The sequence below is a fragment of the Xylaria bambusicola genome (assembly GCF_022495145.1).
Source record: "Xylaria bambusicola strain CBS 139988 unplaced genomic scaffold F5B22scaffold_22, whole genome shotgun sequence".
NCBI classification, from domain to species: domain Eukaryota; kingdom Fungi; phylum Ascomycota; class Sordariomycetes; order Xylariales; family Xylariaceae; genus Xylaria; species Xylaria bambusicola.
Window position 1 is genome coordinate 166,637 of NW_025953575.1, and position 20,888 is coordinate 187,524.

The 20,888-nt window shown below is 43.6% G+C and overlaps 6 protein-coding genes across 6 annotated transcripts; 1 reads left to right on the plus strand and 5 right to left on the minus strand.

Moving 5' to 3' along the window:
- Nucleotides 1–680: 680 nt before the first annotated feature.
- Nucleotides 681–2,099, minus strand: F5B22DRAFT_607631 (uncharacterized protein). Its single transcript, XM_047975020.1, has 2 exons — nt 1,513–2,099; nt 681–1,445 (listed from the first exon to the last, which is right to left on the minus strand). The coding sequence occupies exons 1-2, from the start codon at nt 1,890–1,892 to the stop codon at nt 809–811; spliced, it is 1,017 nt and encodes a 338-aa protein (XP_047830533.1). The 5' UTR covers nt 1,893–2,099; the 3' UTR covers nt 681–808.
- Nucleotides 2,100–5,584: 3,485 nt separating this feature from the next.
- F5B22DRAFT_193508 (uncharacterized protein) lies at nt 5,585–6,517 on the minus strand. The gene is made up of 3 exons (XM_047969523.1): nt 6,137–6,517; nt 5,940–6,085; nt 5,585–5,878 (listed from the first exon to the last, which is right to left on the minus strand). The coding sequence occupies exons 1-3, from the start codon at nt 6,201–6,203 to the stop codon at nt 5,738–5,740; spliced, it is 354 nt and encodes a 117-aa protein (XP_047830534.1). The 5' UTR covers nt 6,204–6,517; the 3' UTR covers nt 5,585–5,737.
- Nucleotides 6,518–9,035: 2,518 nt separating this feature from the next.
- F5B22DRAFT_636534 (uncharacterized protein) lies at nt 9,036–12,663 on the plus strand (the record flags this gene model as incomplete). The annotated part of the gene is made up of 3 exons (XM_047977299.1): nt 9,036–9,245; nt 9,570–9,638; nt 9,706–12,663. 3 exons carry the CDS (start codon nt 9,036–9,038, stop codon nt 12,661–12,663), a joined length of 3,237 nt encoding a protein of 1,078 aa, XP_047830535.1.
- Nucleotides 12,664–14,514: 1,851 nt separating this feature from the next.
- Nucleotides 14,515–16,313, minus strand: F5B22DRAFT_193597 (putative zinc-binding dehydrogenase family oxidoreductase). Its single transcript, XM_047969526.1, has one exon. It carries the CDS (start codon nt 16,017–16,019, stop codon nt 14,901–14,903), a length of 1,119 nt encoding a protein of 372 aa, XP_047830536.1. The 5' UTR covers nt 16,020–16,313; the 3' UTR covers nt 14,515–14,900.
- F5B22DRAFT_656177 (cytochrome P450) lies at nt 16,167–18,416 on the minus strand (the record flags this gene model as incomplete). Its single annotated transcript, XM_047979946.1, has 6 exons — nt 16,167–17,524; nt 17,589–17,918; nt 17,981–18,040; nt 18,088–18,137; nt 18,187–18,299; nt 18,354–18,416. The coding sequence occupies 6 exons, from the start codon at nt 18,414–18,416 to the stop codon at nt 16,608–16,610; spliced, it is 1,533 nt and encodes a 510-aa protein (XP_047830537.1). The 3' UTR covers nt 16,167–16,607.
- Nucleotides 18,417–18,638: 222 nt separating this feature from the next.
- F5B22DRAFT_193562 (uncharacterized protein) lies at nt 18,639–20,585 on the minus strand. Its single transcript, XM_047969525.1, has 4 exons — nt 20,304–20,585; nt 20,163–20,236; nt 19,473–19,905; nt 18,639–19,401 (listed from the first exon to the last, which is right to left on the minus strand). Exons 1-4 carry the CDS (start codon nt 20,500–20,502, stop codon nt 19,040–19,042), a joined length of 1,068 nt encoding a protein of 355 aa, XP_047830538.1. The 5' UTR covers nt 20,503–20,585; the 3' UTR covers nt 18,639–19,039.
- Nucleotides 20,586–20,888: the final 303 nt, after the last annotated feature.

The window sequence follows — 20,888 nt, forward strand, 5'->3', positions numbered from 1 at the left end:
TTTACATGCAGGCATCAAGTGACTACGGCACTCATACCTAGAGGTACCTAGCTAGCTACCTATTCGTAGATGCTAGGTATGCATGTAACTACATACCTAAGGCACATGCAGAACACCAGCACTCGGACTTCCAGGTACCTAGAAAATTTCAAGTTTGGCCATTTGGGACCTTAATTGATATCCGTTATTGACAGGCAGTTCTATGTTTAGAGGTATCTGAGCTACCGTAGGTGCTTGGTGGACTGTAAGCGCTCATGAGGACAAACTTACACTAGGTGTGCGTATGTTTGTGTGGCTGAGGCTATGACGTCGTCATCTGTGCCCTCCCTTAGGTATGTATGGTGGCCAGCAATCAAGTAATCGCTGACGCCTTGATGATACCGCCCGCCTACGGGGTATCGTGTGTCTCGCCTGGGTAGCCAGATGCTTGTTCGAGACGTTGCCGAATTTCCGCGTTGCCGCTGCCGACTCGCGGCTCTGACTCTCTGACTCTCTCATAGGTTAGACTAACTATGGAATGGTCTGTCCTAGTTTGAAAGAAAGTTTGCTGACAGCTGCTTGGCAAAACGCGTCTTTGGTCACGGTGCCTACCTACACGATGTACCTGCTAATATCTAGGTAGAGGCCTCCAAAGAAATATACACTCGCGTTGTCACAGATGGCTCTAGCTTGTGGATGCTCGGTTTTAATAATGTGGGGTTACAACCAGACAATTGTTTTGGGGGTATCTAACTTATTCAAAACTTGCAATTAGGGTATCATGACAACAGCCAACAGAACTTCGAGTAGCGTATACCATCGCGCTAGGCTATAATTCGTCAAAGATTCGGAGAGCCTCTTGGTCAACCAATGCCGTAGCTCTCCTTAGTGTTAATTCTTCCCTTACTTCGTCAACCATGAGAGTGTTGTTCCTAACTGAACTCTCCATTTCCTCTGAAGCACCTGGGGCCATTTTAGCCAACTTGCCGACATCCGTAGCTGACGGCGCATATTGAGCTCCAATAAAGAGAACGACCAGGACGAAGGCAACGGCTGAGATAAAGATCCAAATGATCCTAAGGCGTTTCCTCGTCCTTTCCTGCCATTCCTTGTCGGCCTTTTCCCAACCCTCAATGCGTTCGCGCACCACGTCAACTCGTTTGCTGAGAGCCTGTACTTTGCCGCGCCCTGCATGGATCCGGGCTTGGAGATCTTGGATGCGCTTCTTTTGGTCCTCGGACTGATCATCAACGCAGAGTTGTGACTCGATTTCGCTTACCAATGCACGCGACTCGCCCGTAAAGCTCTCCTTGAGGTCCTGTGACATGGCTGCAAGTTCCCTCATAGCTACCACAGTGCTCTTTAGTGAGCCAAGTCTCTGTAGTATAGAAGAATACGTGTCGTCTAGACGTGCGATTGTCGCATTCGAAAAGGAATTTAATTCGACCAGCGATCGCTTAAGGCTCCTTCATCTGGGGGATTAGCGAAGTCCTGGCAGCAATGCATCAATTGAGCTTGGTGAAGATGACCCACGCTACTGCTGCCGCCTTCTGCTTTTCCTGGGTGATAAGGTCGTTTGCAAGGACATGTTGTGATGTTCGTGTTTCGCTGGTATCAGGAACATCATCCCCTGTATTCAACACCATTCTTGTCCCGGTAGACGTAGCAGCTTCGGCTCGCGAGAGCTCGAGAGAGTCACGCCCTAGTGGGCCTGCAGATAAAGGCAGTTGGTCGCCACGGTCGCGATCTTTGCGATGTATATATTGGTGGACACGAGATTGTCTAAAGGGCGGCGATTGCTCTGTGATGGAACGGCGTAATTGGTGATGAGAATGATGAGAGGACGTTCTGGCTCGCTGCATCACCATATGCTCACTGTGTTTTGCTGGCATGGTGGTGCCAAAAGCAGCCATGCTGGCATACAGAGCCTGAAATGGGGTTGTTCGGCTATTGTCAGCTTCAAGTATGGCTTGTAAGTTTGGGGATACGCATTAGGTAGGTAGGTTACCGAAACATACCTACCAGGTGCCTAAGAGGTACGGTACCCGTTGGGACTCCACTTTCGTCGCCAACGTTCTGACTTCCAGTAGAAGCGTTGGGGTCTTTAACTTGAAAACGACCAGTTAACTTGATAAAATATCGGTACTTCCATTTATATACATTCCCTACCAAAAAATAAATAGCTATGCTTAAACCAATTTTACTTTATATACCAATTAAAAAAGTTAAATATTATAATAAGATTTAATTAAGCAACTACCTTTTAATCCATTTACCCTACCTACTTTTACACCTTTAATACCTTTACCTTTAATGCCTTTAATGCCTTTACCTTTAACTTTAATACCTTTAATACCTTTAATCTTTAACTTTTATACATTTTTTTTAATTATTAATATTATTTAAGGCAATAAATATATTAATTATTAATTTAAAATTATTAAAATCTTTTTATACGCTTTTATTTTTATTAAAATTATTAATAATAATTTAAAAGGCTTCTTTTTAAAGGCATTATTTTATTATAGCCCTTTAAAACCTTTTTTTAACTATTATAATAATTAATTTTATATATATTTTAACTATTTAAATAATTTCTTTTAAATTAAATAATAATATTAATATATATAAAGTAAAACCTTTAAAATTAATTATATCCTTTACTTTTATTTTATTATTTAACTACTTTTTATTTTATAAATAAATATAAATCTTTTATTAATATTAATAAAATATTTATAACTTTAAAAAATCTTTATATAGGTTATAATAATATTTAAAAGCTAATTTTTTCTTTTTTTATTAATTTAAATTTAATTATACTTATATTTTTATTATTTATTTTTATATATAAATTAATTTATTTTTATATACTTTATATTATAATTAAATCTTTTTAACTTTAATTATTACTTTTTATTAATTATTATTATTTATTATATAAAGTTATATATTTTTAACTTTTATAAAGCTATATTTAATAATAATTTAAATCTTTTTATATTAAGTTTTATAAGTTAAGATTACTTTATAAAATTAATAATTTTCTTCCTTTTTTTTAAATTATTAATTATAAGTATAATAATAATATTAAAGTAATATTAAATTATTTATAAAATAAAAAATATAAGGGATATTTAATTAATTTAATAAGCTTTTAAATAAAGTTTAATATATTATTATACCTTTTTAAATATTAATATATTAATAATTATTAAGCTTTATATTAATTTATTTAAATTAACTTATTTTTCTTTTATATTATTAATTTTAATATATTTAAGTTTATTTTATAAAAATGAATTATTAATAATTAAAAATATTAAATTAATAATTATATTTAATACTTTTTTAAAATTATAAAGTAAAAGATTAATTTTCTTTTATATATTTAATATTATTAAACGTTTAAAAGTTCTTTTATAAATTACTTAAAGGTTAATTAGGAAATTATCTTTATTATAATTACTTATATTATTTTATATTATTAAAAATACCTTTTAACTTTAATAGGTTTTATATAATTAAAAAATTTTAATATTAAATAATTAAAGTTTATTAAAGATATATTTTAATAATAAAAATATAATTATTTTAGCTTTTTTTATTTATTTAATAAATTTAACTATTTTATAATTCCTATAATTATTTAATAATAATAGTCTTTTTTACTTTAAATTAATAAATAAAGTAATATTATTAAAGTAATTAAATTATTTAAAAGCTATAAGGTTATTATTTTACCTATTTTTTAATAAGTAAATAATAATGTTATTTTTAAGGTTATTTAAATTAAATTTTTTAAAAATCTTTATAATTAAAAGAATAACCTAAGTAAGAATAGTAGTTACGGTGGCTGGCCTGGTGACCCACCTGGGGCTTGGGGCCCAGATGGCCACACTGCTACACGTATCGCAATCACCACGTAACCATCGCTTCGCTGTGCGCATTAAAATACTTTGCCATACTTTTTATACTTAGAATATTTCCTCCGTTCTCCATCTCACAATAAATATATAAATAGTACCCCAATATAAGCTTTGCTTTATATATAACACTTTAATTATAATAATAGCTTTACTATTTATAAATATATATTTAATAATAATAATAAAAATTTATATTTTTAAATTTATAAGCTTTAAGTCCTTAATTTTATAATAGGTTTAAATAATAATACTTTTAATAATATTAATTTAAAAGCTAGTTTTATTTATATTATATAAAAATTTAATTATAATATTATTTTTTTTATAATAAGTATTAAAAGCTTTATATTATACTTTTAAATTATTATAATTATTAATTAACCTTTTTTTATAATAATTATAACTTTACCTTTATTTTATAAAATAATTTATAATTATAAATAAAATAATAATAAGCTTATTAATATTAAACTTAATAAAGTTTTTAACCTTTTTTTATTTTAATTTTTAATAATTTATTAATTATATATTATAATTAATATAAATTTATATATATACCTTAAAGGATTAATTATTATAAAGTTAATTATAAAGCTATTTTTAAAGCTTTATTTAATATTTTATTATAACTGTTATTTTTTTAAAGCAAATAGTTATTAAAATAATAATAATGTATATATTAATATAAGGTATTAAAAGCTTTTATAATAGCTTTAAAGGTTTTAAATTAAATTAATTTATATATATTAATAATTAATTAAACCTTTACTTTAATTATTTTAAAGCTATTTATTAAAGTTAATTATATTTAATTAATTATTTATAAAGCTATTAATATAATTATCTTTAAAGGTAAATTTAAATATAAATAATAATTTAAGGATATTTTTTTTAATAAAAGGCTTAATATATTTAATAGCTTTAAATTAGCTTAAGGAAAAAAAGAACTATTTAATTTATATAATAATAGGATTATTAATAAAATATATATAAAGTTATTTATATTAAAAGATATAAACTTAAAGAATTAATTAATTTAATAATTTTAATAAAGGTAATAATATTTTTAACATTTAATTAAAAAGTATAAATATAAAATATATATATATAAAATAGGAACTACTTTTATTTTAGTAAGGATTGTACCAATTTAAAAGTACCCCCGGATTTTATTAAGTTAATTGGTCGTTTTTAAGTTAAAGACCCTAACGCTTCTACTGGAAGTTAGAACGTTGGCGACGAAAGTGGAGTCCCAACGGGTAGGTACTTCGCCTGTAGGTACCTATCCAGTAAGCAAGTACCCATGGCTATGGATTTTCTATGTTAGCCTAGGTAGCCATAATATAGTTAAATATCAAATATCATCAGCATTAAACATGTTATTTAATACATGGAAGACCAACGTTTGCCCGCCAACCCCGCATGTTTTGTCATTCAGGCCAATTAGCCAGCATCATCCATATAGATGTTTATCCAGACGGTACCTATACTACATGTATCCACCCAAAGGCTGGGTTGGGTGAGTCCCTAGCTAGGTTGTGTCTCCTCAAATCCCATTTGGTCATCAGTTTTGTGATACCTAGCTCTAGATGTTTCAAGGCCCTCTGGCTCTCTATGCCTTGGATGAACCCTGTGACTAGGCCTCTCGAGAAAAGTCTTTCTCAACGCATGTCTTCGTAGGTGAAGCATTTTGGTGTTATGGAAATGTTCCGAAGCATGGCCAGAGCTTTCAGCGCAGTTTGATTCGTAGTCAAGCTGGTCCCGCCTTTACGGCTGTACTTATCCCTCCTGGAGCGAAAATTTTCGAAAGCGCAAGTGCCAATATTTGCTCATGAGTTGAGAAGTTTGTTGCGCTTTTCTTTCCTCTTCAGCCTCTCCACTCGTTTCTTGTGCATTTTCTCCGCCATCTTTGCATATCTTTCCTTCTCCTCCTTCGCAGCGCGTTTATCCTTGATTTTTTGCACTCGTTGCTGTAGTTCCAAGTTAGCCACTCGTGACGGTGTGTCAGCTAAGCGGAAAATACCAACGTACTTGTCGTTCTGCCTCTTTCTCTTCTTTCATCTCCTTCTCTTTCGCTTTTGTCACAGACATTGCCAGTCGCCTCTTCTCACGCTGCTCATACGATGTTAAGCCAGCCGAGGGACGGAATGCTTTTCGCGGTGCGTGCCATTGTTTTCCTAGCAGCATATTAGTGACATGTACTGCCTGGCGTCTAGAATCCATCCTACCATTCTTGCGCATGCCTTGGGGTACGGCTTGAAGTTTTGTTTCAGAGTCAAGAGCATCGACAGTCATTTTGCCGCCACAATCACAGGGATTTGCTTTTCATGAATGGTTTCAACGATCTGAGCAGTCCGAACCGGAGATATGATCAGAAGTGTTGTTGGTCAGGGTTTGATCTAGGTAGTTAGAAAAGTTCCCATAGATCTTATCTTGATAAGATAACGTTGTGATCTCACCTAGTAGGTACATCACACTAGGTATCGAAAGTACCTAGGTACCTATTAGCATCGACCTAGGTAGCCGCTATCCAATACTTAAGTAGGTGCCTTCTACCTTCTACCTTGGTAGGACATTGTGCATGTATTGAATACAACCAGCATTATAACTCTTCTTGAAAAGAATAAAGATAGGTTTATAATAACTAACAATTACTGCAAATTAATCTTCTAGTATGTATAGCAGAGGGCTGTTAAACTGGCGGTCCATTACTCTAACCATTACATAGCAGTTAAAGAGGTGTAAAAAGGTAATATTGAGACTACATAGTACCTAGGTAGGTACTCCCACATGTCCACTACTGTACGTCGGGGTAGATAGCGTTCCGGAAAATTAACGGTTACCTAGGCAGGCACTATATGCTAAACTGTAGGCACATTAACTTGCGATCTAGACACTGCAGACATGATACCACCTACTTGAATGCTGAATGACCTTTGCATGGTCATCGTGAATATGTACCTAAGGTATGATGCGCTCTACTTGAGACAGGAGATGCACATTGGAACTTACTTGCACTCAGCCGAGGGCGCCTCAACCAGGTAGGTCTTCAGTGATTTGAAGGTATGCTGAACAAACTTTTAGGGCATGAGCAGATTTACTACGAAGTATATACAGAGCAGTTTCTGCTACCGTAGAAATGTGGACGTGTCGTCTCCGAAAGGTTTGTGTTTTTATTGATTAGGTTACGGATCTAAACTTGGCTAGGTATCTCCTGTGCCTTTCCAACCTATTACCTAAGGTATACACATACGTGTATCGGATACGAGGTGGTACCTTGCGTGCTGAAATGGTTGCCCATCAACAACACGAGTGTACGCATCGAGAATGCAGGTGCTGTTAGAACATTACCTGCTTGTTTGTATGTAGGTAGGGGGTGACTAGGCTCGGAATTGTTTGCAGTGATCTTGCAGGAGACATCGTGCATGAGGATTACAGCTTAGGCGGTGTCTGTAGGCACATGATTCTTCCTGCTCCTACCTAGGTAGGGTAGGATTTGTTTCTCAGCTCGGTATGATGTGCTGCTGTGCCTCGAATTTGCTTTTGCCGTTCTGGCCGTCTCATCCCGGCCGAGTCACGAGTGGTAACAAGACCTAGGTACCCTTCGGTAGCCTGTAGGCTGTCACAATGCCGCTGTCACCACCAGCTCTGCCAGGGGTAACAAGGTTCCCCATATCTACGCAGAAACGGTAGTACCAGCAACCGCCAAGTTCGTGGGGCTTTACTGCCTCAAGTAAAGGTTGCTTAAGTGCGAGGCAGGTTACTTACAGTGGACAAGTGGTGATAGTAAGGACATGCAAGGTTCTAACCCTCTTTCACTTCTATAAAGAGGCGTAATCCTCTAACTATAGATCTCCTTGATATGTACAATATTATCCTGGAATATGAAATACGAAGATTGAGATATATGATAATAAAAAGCAGCCCAGGAGCAATTAGTCAATCTTGCGGGCTTGATCCCGCTCCATGTTTGTCATAACCAACTCTGTAGTCTTAGCCTACCTAGTCCATTGTCTTTAAGCCTGGACCATTTGAAGGCTCCAAATCCCTACGCGACGGTGAGCTGTAATTTGTTGCTGAGTTCGACAGGTACCTACATAGATGCATTAGGATGCTCCCTGGTCCGCAGATGTGGTCTAGCCAATCTCTTTCTGTTTCGATTTAAGAACCGCCTCGAAAGGGTGCTAGCGCATCTAGGTACGAGATGTTTGGTGTCGAAACATCATCGAGAGGCGCATACTGCAATCGGTATTACCGTTACTTCTTCTATCTCGTACATATGTAATTCGGGGTCAGTGAAGCTTTTACTGCTGCCCTTCGAAGTATCTGGAGGTAGGTATGTGCAGATGGAGATGTAAGGGCTCCAACAGATAGGGTCAACTGGATTCTGTGGATGTAGCTACCGGTACATGTAAATACCCTACATTAACTGTAGGCATCGCATGTGTAAGTCATTCTGTGCAACCCAATCAGAGGTAGCCATCAGTCTTCAAAGAACAACTAAGCCAGGTTTAAGATGGAAGACAGCCCTCCCTCGGCGAATTTCTGGATTAGCCCTTCTGGATTAGCCCAGTAGCAACCTTGGAAGCCTACACTAAAAACAGAAGAACCAAATAAAGACCTACCGAGGTACAGTACTTAAGCGTACACGTAGGTAAACACGCGCTCGGGACCTAGCGTAGTGTAAATTGCCAGCACCTTTAAAAGGGCTTCTTACCTAAGACGATGTCGCATACTTATTTGTATGTATACATATATTACAGTTCGAGACTATTTGTCCATTATCACATACTGAGCAGTAGGTACCGTTTGTACAAGGACGACACAAGCCAATGCCACCAACTTGAATTAAGTTCCTTTCTTGTAGTTCGTAGGTACAGCACCTAACGCAGTACCTCTCTACATATAGGTACCTGTTGCCATTGCCCTGTCTATACCTACCTACAGTAGTAGTAGGAGGTATGTACTATATAGGCAATTGCCTAGTATAATAGAGGTAGGGAGGCAAAGAGGCAGGTACCTACTTACTATAGAAATGGGTTTACTATGTACCTACCTACCTGTCTAGCCTAATTAAAGGCAGTGCAGTGGTAATGTTTAACGTTGACCAGATGAACATGTCCCTGGATGGGTACGCTGTCCCTTGGCGGGTGCGGCCCCCTTGCTAGCGGCCCTTCGCTGTCTCGCACGACCCACACGCCCACAATCCCACACGCACTGTGCACCGCACTTCCCTTGCACCCTCCCGACAGTGGCACTGGTCTTCTCTTCCTCGCCCTTTTTCCCCTTCACTTTGAAAACATCACTGCCTACCCAAACCCATCTGGCTCAATTCCAGTAGCTTTCTCGAATCGTCGGGGCTGCTCTGGTCTTGGCCGTCCGCTCCTTTCTATACATACCTAGTTTTTATTCCGTTAACCAGTATTGTTGGCTGATTTTGATTTTGATTGATCAATCTGCAGCAATCTGCTTGGAAGAGATTAGCACAAACACATTCTTCAACGTCGTGCCCAGACGTTAACGCATCGGGCTTTGTCTTCCGCGAGGTATGTCGTTGTGCGCATGAGTGTGCATTATCCTTCTTGTCTACTTTCTAACAGCTCAAACCGCATAGCCCAAGCTATTCAATCGGATCCGAAGGCACATTTTTGCAATTCCCAGACGTTCTTTTCTCGGGCCCCCAATAGTCCCAATGCTGTCCGGGTATCTCGAGATTTGACGCCTCTGACTGTGTATTCGCACAATCTACTCTATGATATTCAACCGCTGTTAGTCGTGCTTGGTATTGTGCCGGGAGCGGCTTGGAGGACTGATGGCAGCCGCATACACAGTCAGGGGCTCGCCAGATGATATTGCTATTGGAGAAATGAGTAATGTTACGACAGCTCGTCTCGCAACTCCCATATTTCCACAAGACATCATGGCGGGTTCTGTTGGCGCTTTGCCTTCACCACATATCAATCTTCCACCACCGAATCCACCTTTTACATTTCCATCCCGCCCATCATCTTCGGCTCCTTCGTCGCTTTCTAGAACCACGGGACGGCGGCATCAATCAGCCATAGACATCCCTAAGATTGGGTTAGGAGTGGATTTGTCACCCTCGCATAGCCCATCGGCGGTGCTCCCCGACTTCCACTTTAATCCTAGCAATGATTTCAGCTCTGAACCTCGCAATCGTCGCCCGAGACCGCCTCCCCTGCCTGATTTCACCTTCAATCCAGGCGCAGACTCGTCTTTCTTGAGCCCATCAACTGCTTCTCCCTCTCCCAGGGCCATTTCTCACATGGGACATCGGCGAGGAGGCAGTGAATTCGTCGGTGGTACACTCAAGCCAGGAGAGTCGATCACTGTGATGAGCACGAGTCCAACAAAAAGTGAGAGTGAATTTGCCTCGCCAACGCTCACCCCATCGACGGGCCCTCGTAGACACCAACGGGGGCATTCCCATCGACGTTCTGGTGCTATCTCAAGCCATGATCTCAGCCTAATATTGCAGACAAGCCCGAATCCTTCCTCGAGAGGCAGCAGCGCTCCCGCCAGCCCCGCAGGCTTTCGCGATCAACAGCCACCTTTCAAAATCAATGAACAACACACGGTAGAACCAGCCTCGGCTGGCCCTAGAGAACCCACTCCAGTTGGCGAGCATACACTTCCTGAGAAACCGACTCGATCTTTGCCTGAACTAAGCCCAAAGCCACCCACACGCACACGGGTTGGTTTTTCTGACACTCTTGAGTTCATACCTCGTCCACTATCTCTAGTTTCAACCGATACAGCCAGCACAGTACGGCCGGGACACTCTGTCTCTGGTAGCATTTCATCGATTGCGTCTATGAGTAACGCGGCCATTACCGACCGTGATTTGCCAATCATTTTAGGCTCTTCTGTTCCACTAGCAAAATCTGGTTCTCGTCCAAGTACTGCAGGCGCAATATTGGAGCGTACATCGAGCCTTCATGTTGCCGTCGAAGATAAACTCTCACCTAAGAGACGCAATTCAATCTTAATTCTTAATGACTTAGCGCAGGCGAATCATGCGACCTCAGCAGTATCTACTCCAACGAAAACTCCTAGAAGGTGGACCTTTTTCGGATTTGACTCCTTTGCTACCACAGGTTCACCCACTAAACCTAGACTAGCAAGTACAAGCTCGCCTGACACAACAAAAGAGAGTATAGGCACAGAATGCGTCACATCAACTGGTGACGCTGACTTTGCTCAAGTTCTTGGAACTAGCAGGAGTGTTTCTCCAAGCGGGGAAAAGAAAAAATCAGGCAAGAAGAGACAGAAAAAGGTCAAGTCATGGGCAGGATCAATACTTCCACGCAAATCAAAATCACGCGGTCAAAAGTCAAAGGCTCGTCGCCGATCTCAAACACCTCCAACAACCCGTGTCTTAAAGGACGAAGATCAAGACTGCGAATTTTATGAAGCCACTGATCAATCGTCGGAAACTGATTTAGGACACAACTCTGATGCGTTAAGAGAACTAGTTTCCCAACCAGAAAAACGTAGCCAACTTCATACCGATGATGAGGCTTTCAGTCCAATGATTGATTTGGACGCTGCACTTGGCCCTTTCAACACACCAACCCGCGATCCTAAATGGGAGGAGGCTCAAAGGGCTGGGATGCCACCCAAGAGACAGCTTCATAGTGCCGCTGGAATGAGGGGCTTTTCTGGACCCGGAATGCATTACCATCGTCGTGCTGAAAGCGCACCAGAAATGCCACCTTTTGAAGGAGGCCGATTTAGTATGCACCGCTTTGGTAGTTCTTCGACTATGGCTGATGTCTTTGAGGAGGACGAGGAGGAGGACGAGGAGGAAGACGATCAAACTGGGGAGTCCGCAGCGGATGATTCGACGAGTGAGTCCCAGGACACAAATTCTGGACATGAGGAAGAAGACCACGACACAGACGCAGCCTCGACTCCGAGACAAGAGCACAGTACAGAATTAGCCATTCCAACAGCTGATGTTTCGACATCACCCTCGATGAAGAGCAAGAAGAGTAGCTCAAGTTTAGGTCCGCCTGTCCACGGGAAAGGAGGCAATGATAACTCTTCAAGTAACCTGCACAACGATATCATTGCGGAAGAAGGATCCTATTTCGTATCTAATAGACGGGAAGCAATATACACAACTCCGTTGGAGACATCTATCACGACAGTCCCTTCACCAGGCCGAGACCGGGGTCATGAGCAGAAGGAGTTCATACCCCCGGACGCAACTTCCATCATCCTATCTGGACCTCCTCCCACCATACCAATTAGTCCGTACTCTATCAGCCATTCATCCTCGTTCCCCTCACCGCGCTCGCCCATGTCATATGATCCTCATAGGATATCTACAGCGCCATCATCCGTCACGGACGATAACAACTTTCGCTCCTTATTAATGGGAGAGCCAGGGCCGGAATTAGTCCGGCTATCAATAGACGTTCCTCCCTCACTAGCCAGCACGAACTCAACAACGACGCGAGATAGTAGCTTTATACCTGGGGTTCGGCCGAGGAACAAGCCATTTCAGGAACAACGGCCAGCCTCCTTTACCTCGACTGCGTTTGGACGTCGCAGATCCAGTCTAGCGAGCTTAAGTCGCCTCATTAGTAGTGCTCATGGAGAACGCAGTAAGCTCAGCACGGAAGTGCCTTTTGACAACGAAGCCGAAAAGAAGTCTAAAACCAGCAAGTCTAAGCGCCTAACGAGATTAATGCAATTCTGGAAACCAAAGGCCTCTAATGATTCTTAAGCGACGTTGCTCTTAAGTCATCAAGATGAGGACATACCAGCCTCTTTTCAGACACGTCACTCATTCCATTGGTATACGGTGATTGTATTCTAAGTCAGGGTCAATGCTAGGAATACTAAGTCCATGTTGATGACATGGTCATAATTCATGCTAAATGTCTCATGGCGAACTTTGTCGTCTTTGCAACGGACCCGGATATACCGCGGACATGCATAGGACTGTCAGCTCCATGGTTACCATGGCAGTCTCTGAATATGGCACGACAACCTGTTATACTATGTACATGACAAACTTCGAACGGATAAGTACTCATGAGTGGCAATAGATAAATGAGGGGTGTTTTTCTCAACATAGCGCTGGCAGGGCCGCGGCGGGGATATTTGACTCATGGATGAGTCCGGATGGCTACTGTCGCCAACTATCTATACTGACGCTAACACCGTCAGCGAGCGCATATAGTTATCCATGTACAAATATAATGAACATATACTGCAATGCATTTGCTGCAACATAGCTTTACTGTAAATATCTATGCACAGTTTACCTGCTGCAAATAGATTGCTGGGTTGTCGGTTGACCATGAGATTCCAATGTCTATGTTAGCTTGCGTACCTTGGTGCCAAACTCCCTAGGTAGTCTGTTCTAGCCTAGATAATTGATCAGTGTAGGTAAGGTAACCCATAAGACTATATCCCTCTACGATACCCTCAAGACGCAATACTCACAAGTACATAGTAGTGGTGAAAGTTGTATTACGTTACGAAGTTTACACTGAGTTGTATTGGATTACTTTTACTGCCGCAAGATCTCAAAGCCTCAGGCTGACCCGCTTTGGGGGATAGCTACTTCGTAAGTGCCTAGGTATGTTACCTAATACCTAGGTAGGTACTTACAAGTTACAGGTAATTATGAATAGTGGATATCTGCATCCCCCTGTCAAGTCTAGGTATCCGTGGTTCAGCAATGCGCGGTGATTGTAGGGAATAAAACTGTAGCCACAGTTTCCATAAATGGATTAGGCCAGTCATAGTGGGCAGAATAAGGCGTTGGGGAGGGGTTGGCTTGGTTATCCACCTACCTGACTTACTTATCCTCATCCTTATCTGAATCTGACCACTCTGGATTGGACTCGTATTGTTTCAAAGGCACATCTGTATACCAGGCATGGTCAACCCATCGAGCTTGATTGTAACCTTGACCAGTTCACCCTCAAACAGATCAGCGGCATCGGGAAAATCTACTAAGCGGCAGAAGCCCATTTGGTAATTGAGCACAGCTGCAAAAAGATGGCCAAGAACCGAGGACCGCTGGTTAAGCTGGAGGGATCTGAAATAACGGGCGAAAGCGTGAAGGTTCCAATAAGTCTGGGGCTCAATGATATCACCACTGTCGAACTTATAGATGTCTTCGTATGTATATTTCGGAATGCCTCGATAGCTAGAGGCAGCGGTGTTCAAAACCTCTAGCCTACGTTAGCATCACTAACTATACTAAAGCAATAACATATACCCTGGCCTAAGGCCAAAAGATACGCCTGCGGGCACAAGCGGAGTTTGCAAAGACATTGCCACTGGATCTAGGATAGCTAAATAGGCATATTGATTGTAGGGGTTACAAGTACGCATACAGCAACGCCTCAAACAAGGCGATCTCCTAGATAACGCCGGGCCGTGGGCAAGGCACGGTAAGAGGGCGGCCGCCAACAGCACACTCGAAGCGGTGGCACCGCTGGCATTTGCGAACAGGATCAGCCTCGACAAGACCAGGGATGTATGCGTGGTAAACAGGCATGTCAACAGATAGAAACAGCAAAGGCACAAGGCGTCTGTGCGGACGTTGGCTATGGCGTGTAGAATATAGATGACAACGGTCGTGTGCACATCTAACAGAGGGCAAGGCGGAAAGTAAAGGAAAGGCCAGCGCGATGAGATCTACTTATGCACAGGAGCTCCCTCTCATAGAGCCTATCTGACAACTGGGAGCACTTGGAAACACTTGGCAACAATTGGTAGCAGCTACGGAGTAGGCAGCCAAGTCGGCATTGATTGGCTAATTCAGACTTCGTTTCAGCCACAACCCTTAATCCAAGGGCTCTGTCCTGGAGACTAAATTAGCGCAAACAGACTGTCGGGACGGGTCCGTGATCACGTCCATTTCCGCTTCCAAGGCTCACCCTTTTGGTCGGTTCAACGCCAGACTAATTTTATTCGTTCATCATTCGCTAAAAACAAAGGCACTTACGTTATCCTGACTACCAGTTTTTTCCCCGAAATTGCACCTGTCTTCAATCGCTCTAATCCTGTTATAACCCCCTCGAACCCTCCCACTTCCAAGATCTCTGTGGAATGCAACTGAAGCTTCCCTTCATCTAAAAGAGTCTGATACATTTTGAACTTTCCCGCTACAAGTTCGCGCTTGCGTTCATCCGCGGGCCTCTCGATGTAACCGGGGAGATTTATCCCCCGGCCGAACGCCTCTGCTGCGTGAAAGAAAGACGCGCTGATTGCGCGGCGCCTGTTCAGAACGGCATCCGATACACGATTCAGCGACGTATACCGCCCACCCGTGCGCGACATGGCGCTGTAACAGATGGCGGCGGTCTCGGCATTGCCGATGCAGTCGAGCACGTGTCGTAGCTGGCCCTTGGTGTGCTGTCGTATAGCTGTTGTAATTTCGTCCGCTGGTTGATTGCGATCGAACACGGCAGTCGCGCCGCGGCTCTTGACGAGATCAAAGTTGTGCGGCGAACAGGCTGCAATGGGGTCCAGGCCCGAGAGTTGCAGCATCTGAGTTGCGATGGTGCCGCTAGCGGTGCTCGCGCCAAATACAAGCACCGGCAGTCGGGCTGAAGACCATTCATCTGTATCTGGTCTTGCTGTGACCGGTCGATCCGGCGATGCCGTCAAGTTCAGACATTCCGGTCCCCAGAGCGCCATCGCACTGCTGACCAATGCCAGTCCGAGTGTGGCAGCTCGTGCCATCTCGTCGTTGTCAACCCAGGAAGACGGGATCTTCAACAGGAACGACGGGTCGGCCCGGACGTACTCTGCAAAGGCGCCGTTGTCACGCACGTGCGGATTCGAACCATGTGTCAGACCACACACATGGTCGCCACACTTAAGGCTCGTCTTAGAGTCAGATGCGATCTCGACGATGGCACCAGCGAAGTCCATGCCAATCACGGCGCCCATGGCGGGCATTGCCTCGCCTGTTTTGTAGTCGACGGGATTCAGAGCTACCGAGCTGACTTTCACAATCACCATGCCAGGGAGCAGCGGCGGCCGCGGCATGTCGCCGACAATCATTGGCTGCCCCTTGAGCCCCCCCACTATTGCGCGGTGGACATGATGCTCCATGGTCCGAGACTTGGTGTCTTTGGTTCTCTCTTTCTCCTTTAGTTTCGCTTCGGCGTGTTGCAAGTAGTCAACTTAAAATCGCAAACGTACTGCCCAGCATGAGATTTTCATCTTCTACGAGTTCCTCTCGACTTTTACCATAGGCAGGATCTGATCAGGCTCCGGTCGGCATGTTACGATTGGTAATACAGGATCAATCCGCCGACACCCTAAAGAAACCGTATCATCAACACCGCCAAGCACGTCACCACATTAGTTATGCAAGTGGGCGCTCTAAGGGGAGGCTCGCGATCATCAATAGATAAGCATGACGTAGTATCGTCGGCGCCCCCTGAGATGTATGTTGTGACCCGCGCAGAGGGTGTCATTGTGTCCCCAGTACACGGACGTTATAAGAAATTGAGATTTGCCAGCCTTGCGCATGAAGCTAATCCCACCCGATCCTCTTTTTGCACCCCAGCGTCTCATTTGACTCCAACGGCTAGTTCCGGCCACTTCAATACCAGAATAGAGCCAACATCAAGTCCACTGTGGTTTTTCAGTTGCCATCCGCCATACCCGACGCCAGCCTGACTACATACACCAATACTACAATGACCTTCGTACGGGTAAGAATCTAACGGTTAGCCCCGGTTTCTCCCAGTAACCCCAACTCCTCAAATCCTTTTCCATGTCGACGTGCTGACCAGGGAGCATTCGAATGTCAAATGACCATAAAATCTTGGCGATGACCAGTCGGCCCTGCCACCAGGCGACCTCTTTGCCTACACAGACCCGTGGACCTTGACTGAATGCGGAGAATGCGTCGAGGGTGTCATTAGCAAATATGGGGTTATATAGTGCGTGATCTGAAGGTAACCATCGCTCAGGTTGATACTTCTCAGGATTTTTGAAGTAGCGTGGATTGCGACATACTGAACGGATGCTGAACTGGCATACTGTACCTTTAGGAATGTAGCTCCCGTCAACCGTTGCACCTGGACTGTAGACGGGCATACCATTAATTGTTGCACTAGTGTTGAAAAGCCGTAGGGCTTCTTTCATACACGCATTGAGATATGGCAAAGGCGATGAACTGCCGGGAGTGATTTCATTGTACGTCTTAAACTCATGACGGATTTCCTGGGTTAAGACGTTCCATGCGTCCTCGTTCTGGAGTAAATGAAACAGGATTCCGTAGTACCAGTCTGACGGTGGGAGATACCCTGCGAACATGAGCTGGGTAGTGATCGTCGATAAATGCGTCAACTCCTCGCCATCGTCCGGAGTACGCTCTTGTATCAGTTGTTCGAAGTAGTCGACATGCTCCGTGGTTCCTCTCTTACTCAGCCTGCGACGGAACTCGAAGACCCTGGTCCTTTTCACTTCGAGAAACCGTGCCACTAGCGAAAACGAGAAGCCGAAGAAACGAAGGAAGCTCAGCCAGGGAAATCGCCGCAGAACCTGCGTTACAGTGACGAGTTTGTTGAAACGCAGGATAAGTCTTAGGTACGGTGAATCCTGTTCTGATAGGGATTGCTATGTTACTCAACGCAAGGCTGTGCTCGTAAGCTTAGATGCATTACGTACCGTCTCGCATACAATTGGCTTCATGGTGATAAGCCATATCTGCTGCTATGTCCAGAGACAACCACTGTACCCATGCTGCCAAGTCAACCCCCACGTGGAATGCTGCTTTCTCTTTCATTTTCTCGACAAAATAATCGACATGTTTGTGTAACACACCATCTTTAGCTCGTACAGCCCTCAGGCTGAATGCTGGTGCCAGTTGCTTAGCTATCTGGTGATGTTTGATGGGATCTTGTTGCCAGATGAGGCCACCATCTCGATCTCTGCCAAAGTCGTGAATATCCGTTTTGGTGAAAATCTCGAGCCCTTTATCATGAGAACAGTAGATGTCTGAAGTCCAGTCAGTATACTCTGAAAATGCTGTATAGGTGACCGTGTCAAGTGACATCTACCTTTGGATGCCTGCGGGCTATCAAATACGAGCTCGTTGGGAGCAATTCGAACAATGTGACCTGGCGGGGCTTTAGTCTTGCGAAGCGTTGCAGTGGCCAACACCCACCATATTTCTTCAGCGTCGCTTGAATCGCCCACGGCCAACGACCCTGGAGCCTGCTTTCATTAATGTATTGAGCGCAACAATCAGTGCAGGCGGACGAACCAATAATAAGCATACCACACATTCGACACAGCTGCAAGCTTCGGACCCGGAAATTTGGAGAGCGGATGGAAATGAAGAAAGTAAATGCAACGCGCCACGGCATATGCTATCACCTAGAAATACGTGGTGAGATTGCTAAGTTCAGTATGATATAGCATCATTCATACCAAGGTACTTAGTATTGGTAGCCAGCCATAGGTTTTGAGGCCTTCGGGTAGCAAGCCACCCATGATGAGAAACATAGTCGCAACGTCTACGGCAAATCGAGGTCAAAGCTGGGAGAAAGGGAGGTGTGTTCAAAATTGTGAGGATTATCTAGTGAAAGCGTACGGTGCAGCGCGTTTTATATACGACTGTTGGCCTGAAATCAAGCGATGAAATGCATACTGGGCCTTCAATGGTCCCAATAATCTATGCAGATGCCATGGAACAGGAATGCAGCACTTTATGAATTATTACTGTACTCCGTACGACGGCATGATACAAAGATAGAACATCACAGACCGGGGGCCTGGCGTGTGCTCTCGGTATATCTGATACTACGACGGTTGTTGAATTTCTGACTGCTTATAGGATCCGATGGCGACTTTCTCTATAGCACCAAGGTCCGTGTTGACTACCACAGTTGGGTGCAACGATTTAGGGGGCGGGGGATCACGGTGATTGGACTCGTTGGAGTCTACGATGTAACAGCGCCACCAAATTCAGATATGGTGATGAATTGTGCTCGCTCCCATTGACGAACAGAGCTCCAATGGTTTATACCCTAAGCATTGCTTACCTCCTAATATTACCATCCACCCCTTTTCCCCGACCGATCCTGGTATCATATCCTTCAAACACATGCTGCTTCCTAGCGAGCTATTGTGAAATCCTTTTGCACATTGATGCTCTCGAGTGGATGCTCTTCTCGGCCCAGTGCAGCGTTCGCGTCCTGGTGGCCCTGTTGCTCAGACCATACCAGCCCCTTGGAGCTGCCATCTTCGCGATGTACCCAGCCCTGCCCATTTTCAAGTCGCTCCATCTCACCTAGGGACTGCTGCGACCTCTTGCTTCGCGCACGAGTCTGTCGGAGACTTGAAAAGCTGACCTTGGAAGCCAATCGACTCCACATTCCCGGGGGAGGCAGAATAGGTTTGTAGACTGCAGCACAGCAACAGAACAGGCAGACTAATTCTTGCACGTTGCTCCACACTGCGATCAAACTGAAAACATCTGCCGCCGACAACGATTGATTAGCAAGTACTGCGCCTCGTTGAGCGTATTGCCATATGAGAGCGACTTACAGACAGCATCATTGCTGTAAGAAACGCCTATCTTGATGAATCCGATCAAACCTGCTAGAATGCCCAATCCAAATAGGAAGCTCAATTTCCTTTTTGTTGACGCAGGCATCTGGAGCCGGCGGACCATCGTGACCGCCAAAATGACAATAAGAAAGTCCCCAAACGAGTTGATGCTCTCGGTGACGGCGACAAAAGTGCCTTCTGAAACGCAACGACCCGGAGCGAGTGGGTTAAACCATTTCAATAGTGGGTAACATTGGAATGCGAGGAACAGAGAAGCACCTATGGTCAATAGCACATGATATACGACTAGTGCGTAGATACACAGAGCGCACGCGCGATGGACCTTGAATAGTCTGTAGTAGAGGGCCAGGATACTAAGCTTGACAAAGAGCTGCTGCCAGAAGTACAGCCAGAGCGCTACATATACGAGCTATAATACGCAGTGAAACTGAACGTTAGCTGACGAAGGCAAAATATGTGGTATTTTGCTACTAAAAAGACCAATGGAGAAAGGAAGGAAAAGAAAGAAAGGCTAGGCCTAGCCTAGTGAGTTAGATACCTCAACGGCCAGCTGGTGGCTAGGCCACAGTCGCAGCCGAGGCAGCCACTAGTCAGGCAGTGCTAGGCACAGGTGCAGTCTTTTATCTAGAAGTGTCATTTTGGCAAGGAAAGATTATTATCACTCGCCTGCCGGAGAAGTATGAGACGTTTTGGACTATGCAGAAGATCTAAAGAGTTGTCGCCATGTGCGAAGATGAGGTCTGTGTACGATTCGAGATTATTAAATGGAGAAGTGGTAAGAGTGGAACGGGTGTTATGGTGACGTACCACCTGTGGTGACTCCGAAGTAGCTTATGGAGAGGAATAGCGCAGTCAAGGCAAGCCAGTCCTCGGCACGATACTTGACGCCAGCCCGGCGGACAGCCCAGAACCGGAGAACGACACTTAATATCGCAATCGGCGTTGTGATTATGCCGACTAAGAACTGGGCCTTGTGTGCCTCGTTTCTGAATACGGCGAAAGCCATGGCTTTGTAACTTGTTGGGGCGGGGTTCGGGGATGTGTTTGAATGCGATAATATGTGAATGCTGCAATGAGTTTTGATGATCAAGTCGGTTTGGTCTCGCCGTCAGTTCTTATTTCATCGGTACCTGTGGTTGGCGTCTATCATCACCCCTGGGAGTAATTACAGTTTACAACACGAATATGCTCGGTGAGGTATTACGGCGTATTAACGGCAGTGGGGGCCCATTGCCTAGAATAGAGAATTGGGCTTTGCATAACCGTAGGACTGTCAAATGTGACGTCGGTTAAACAAGGCTGGACAAAGTAGACAGGGAGTAAGCACATCGTCGTAACGCGGTGGGCCACCGAATGCGTCCTCCGCCAACGTAATAAGTCCGGAATCGATCC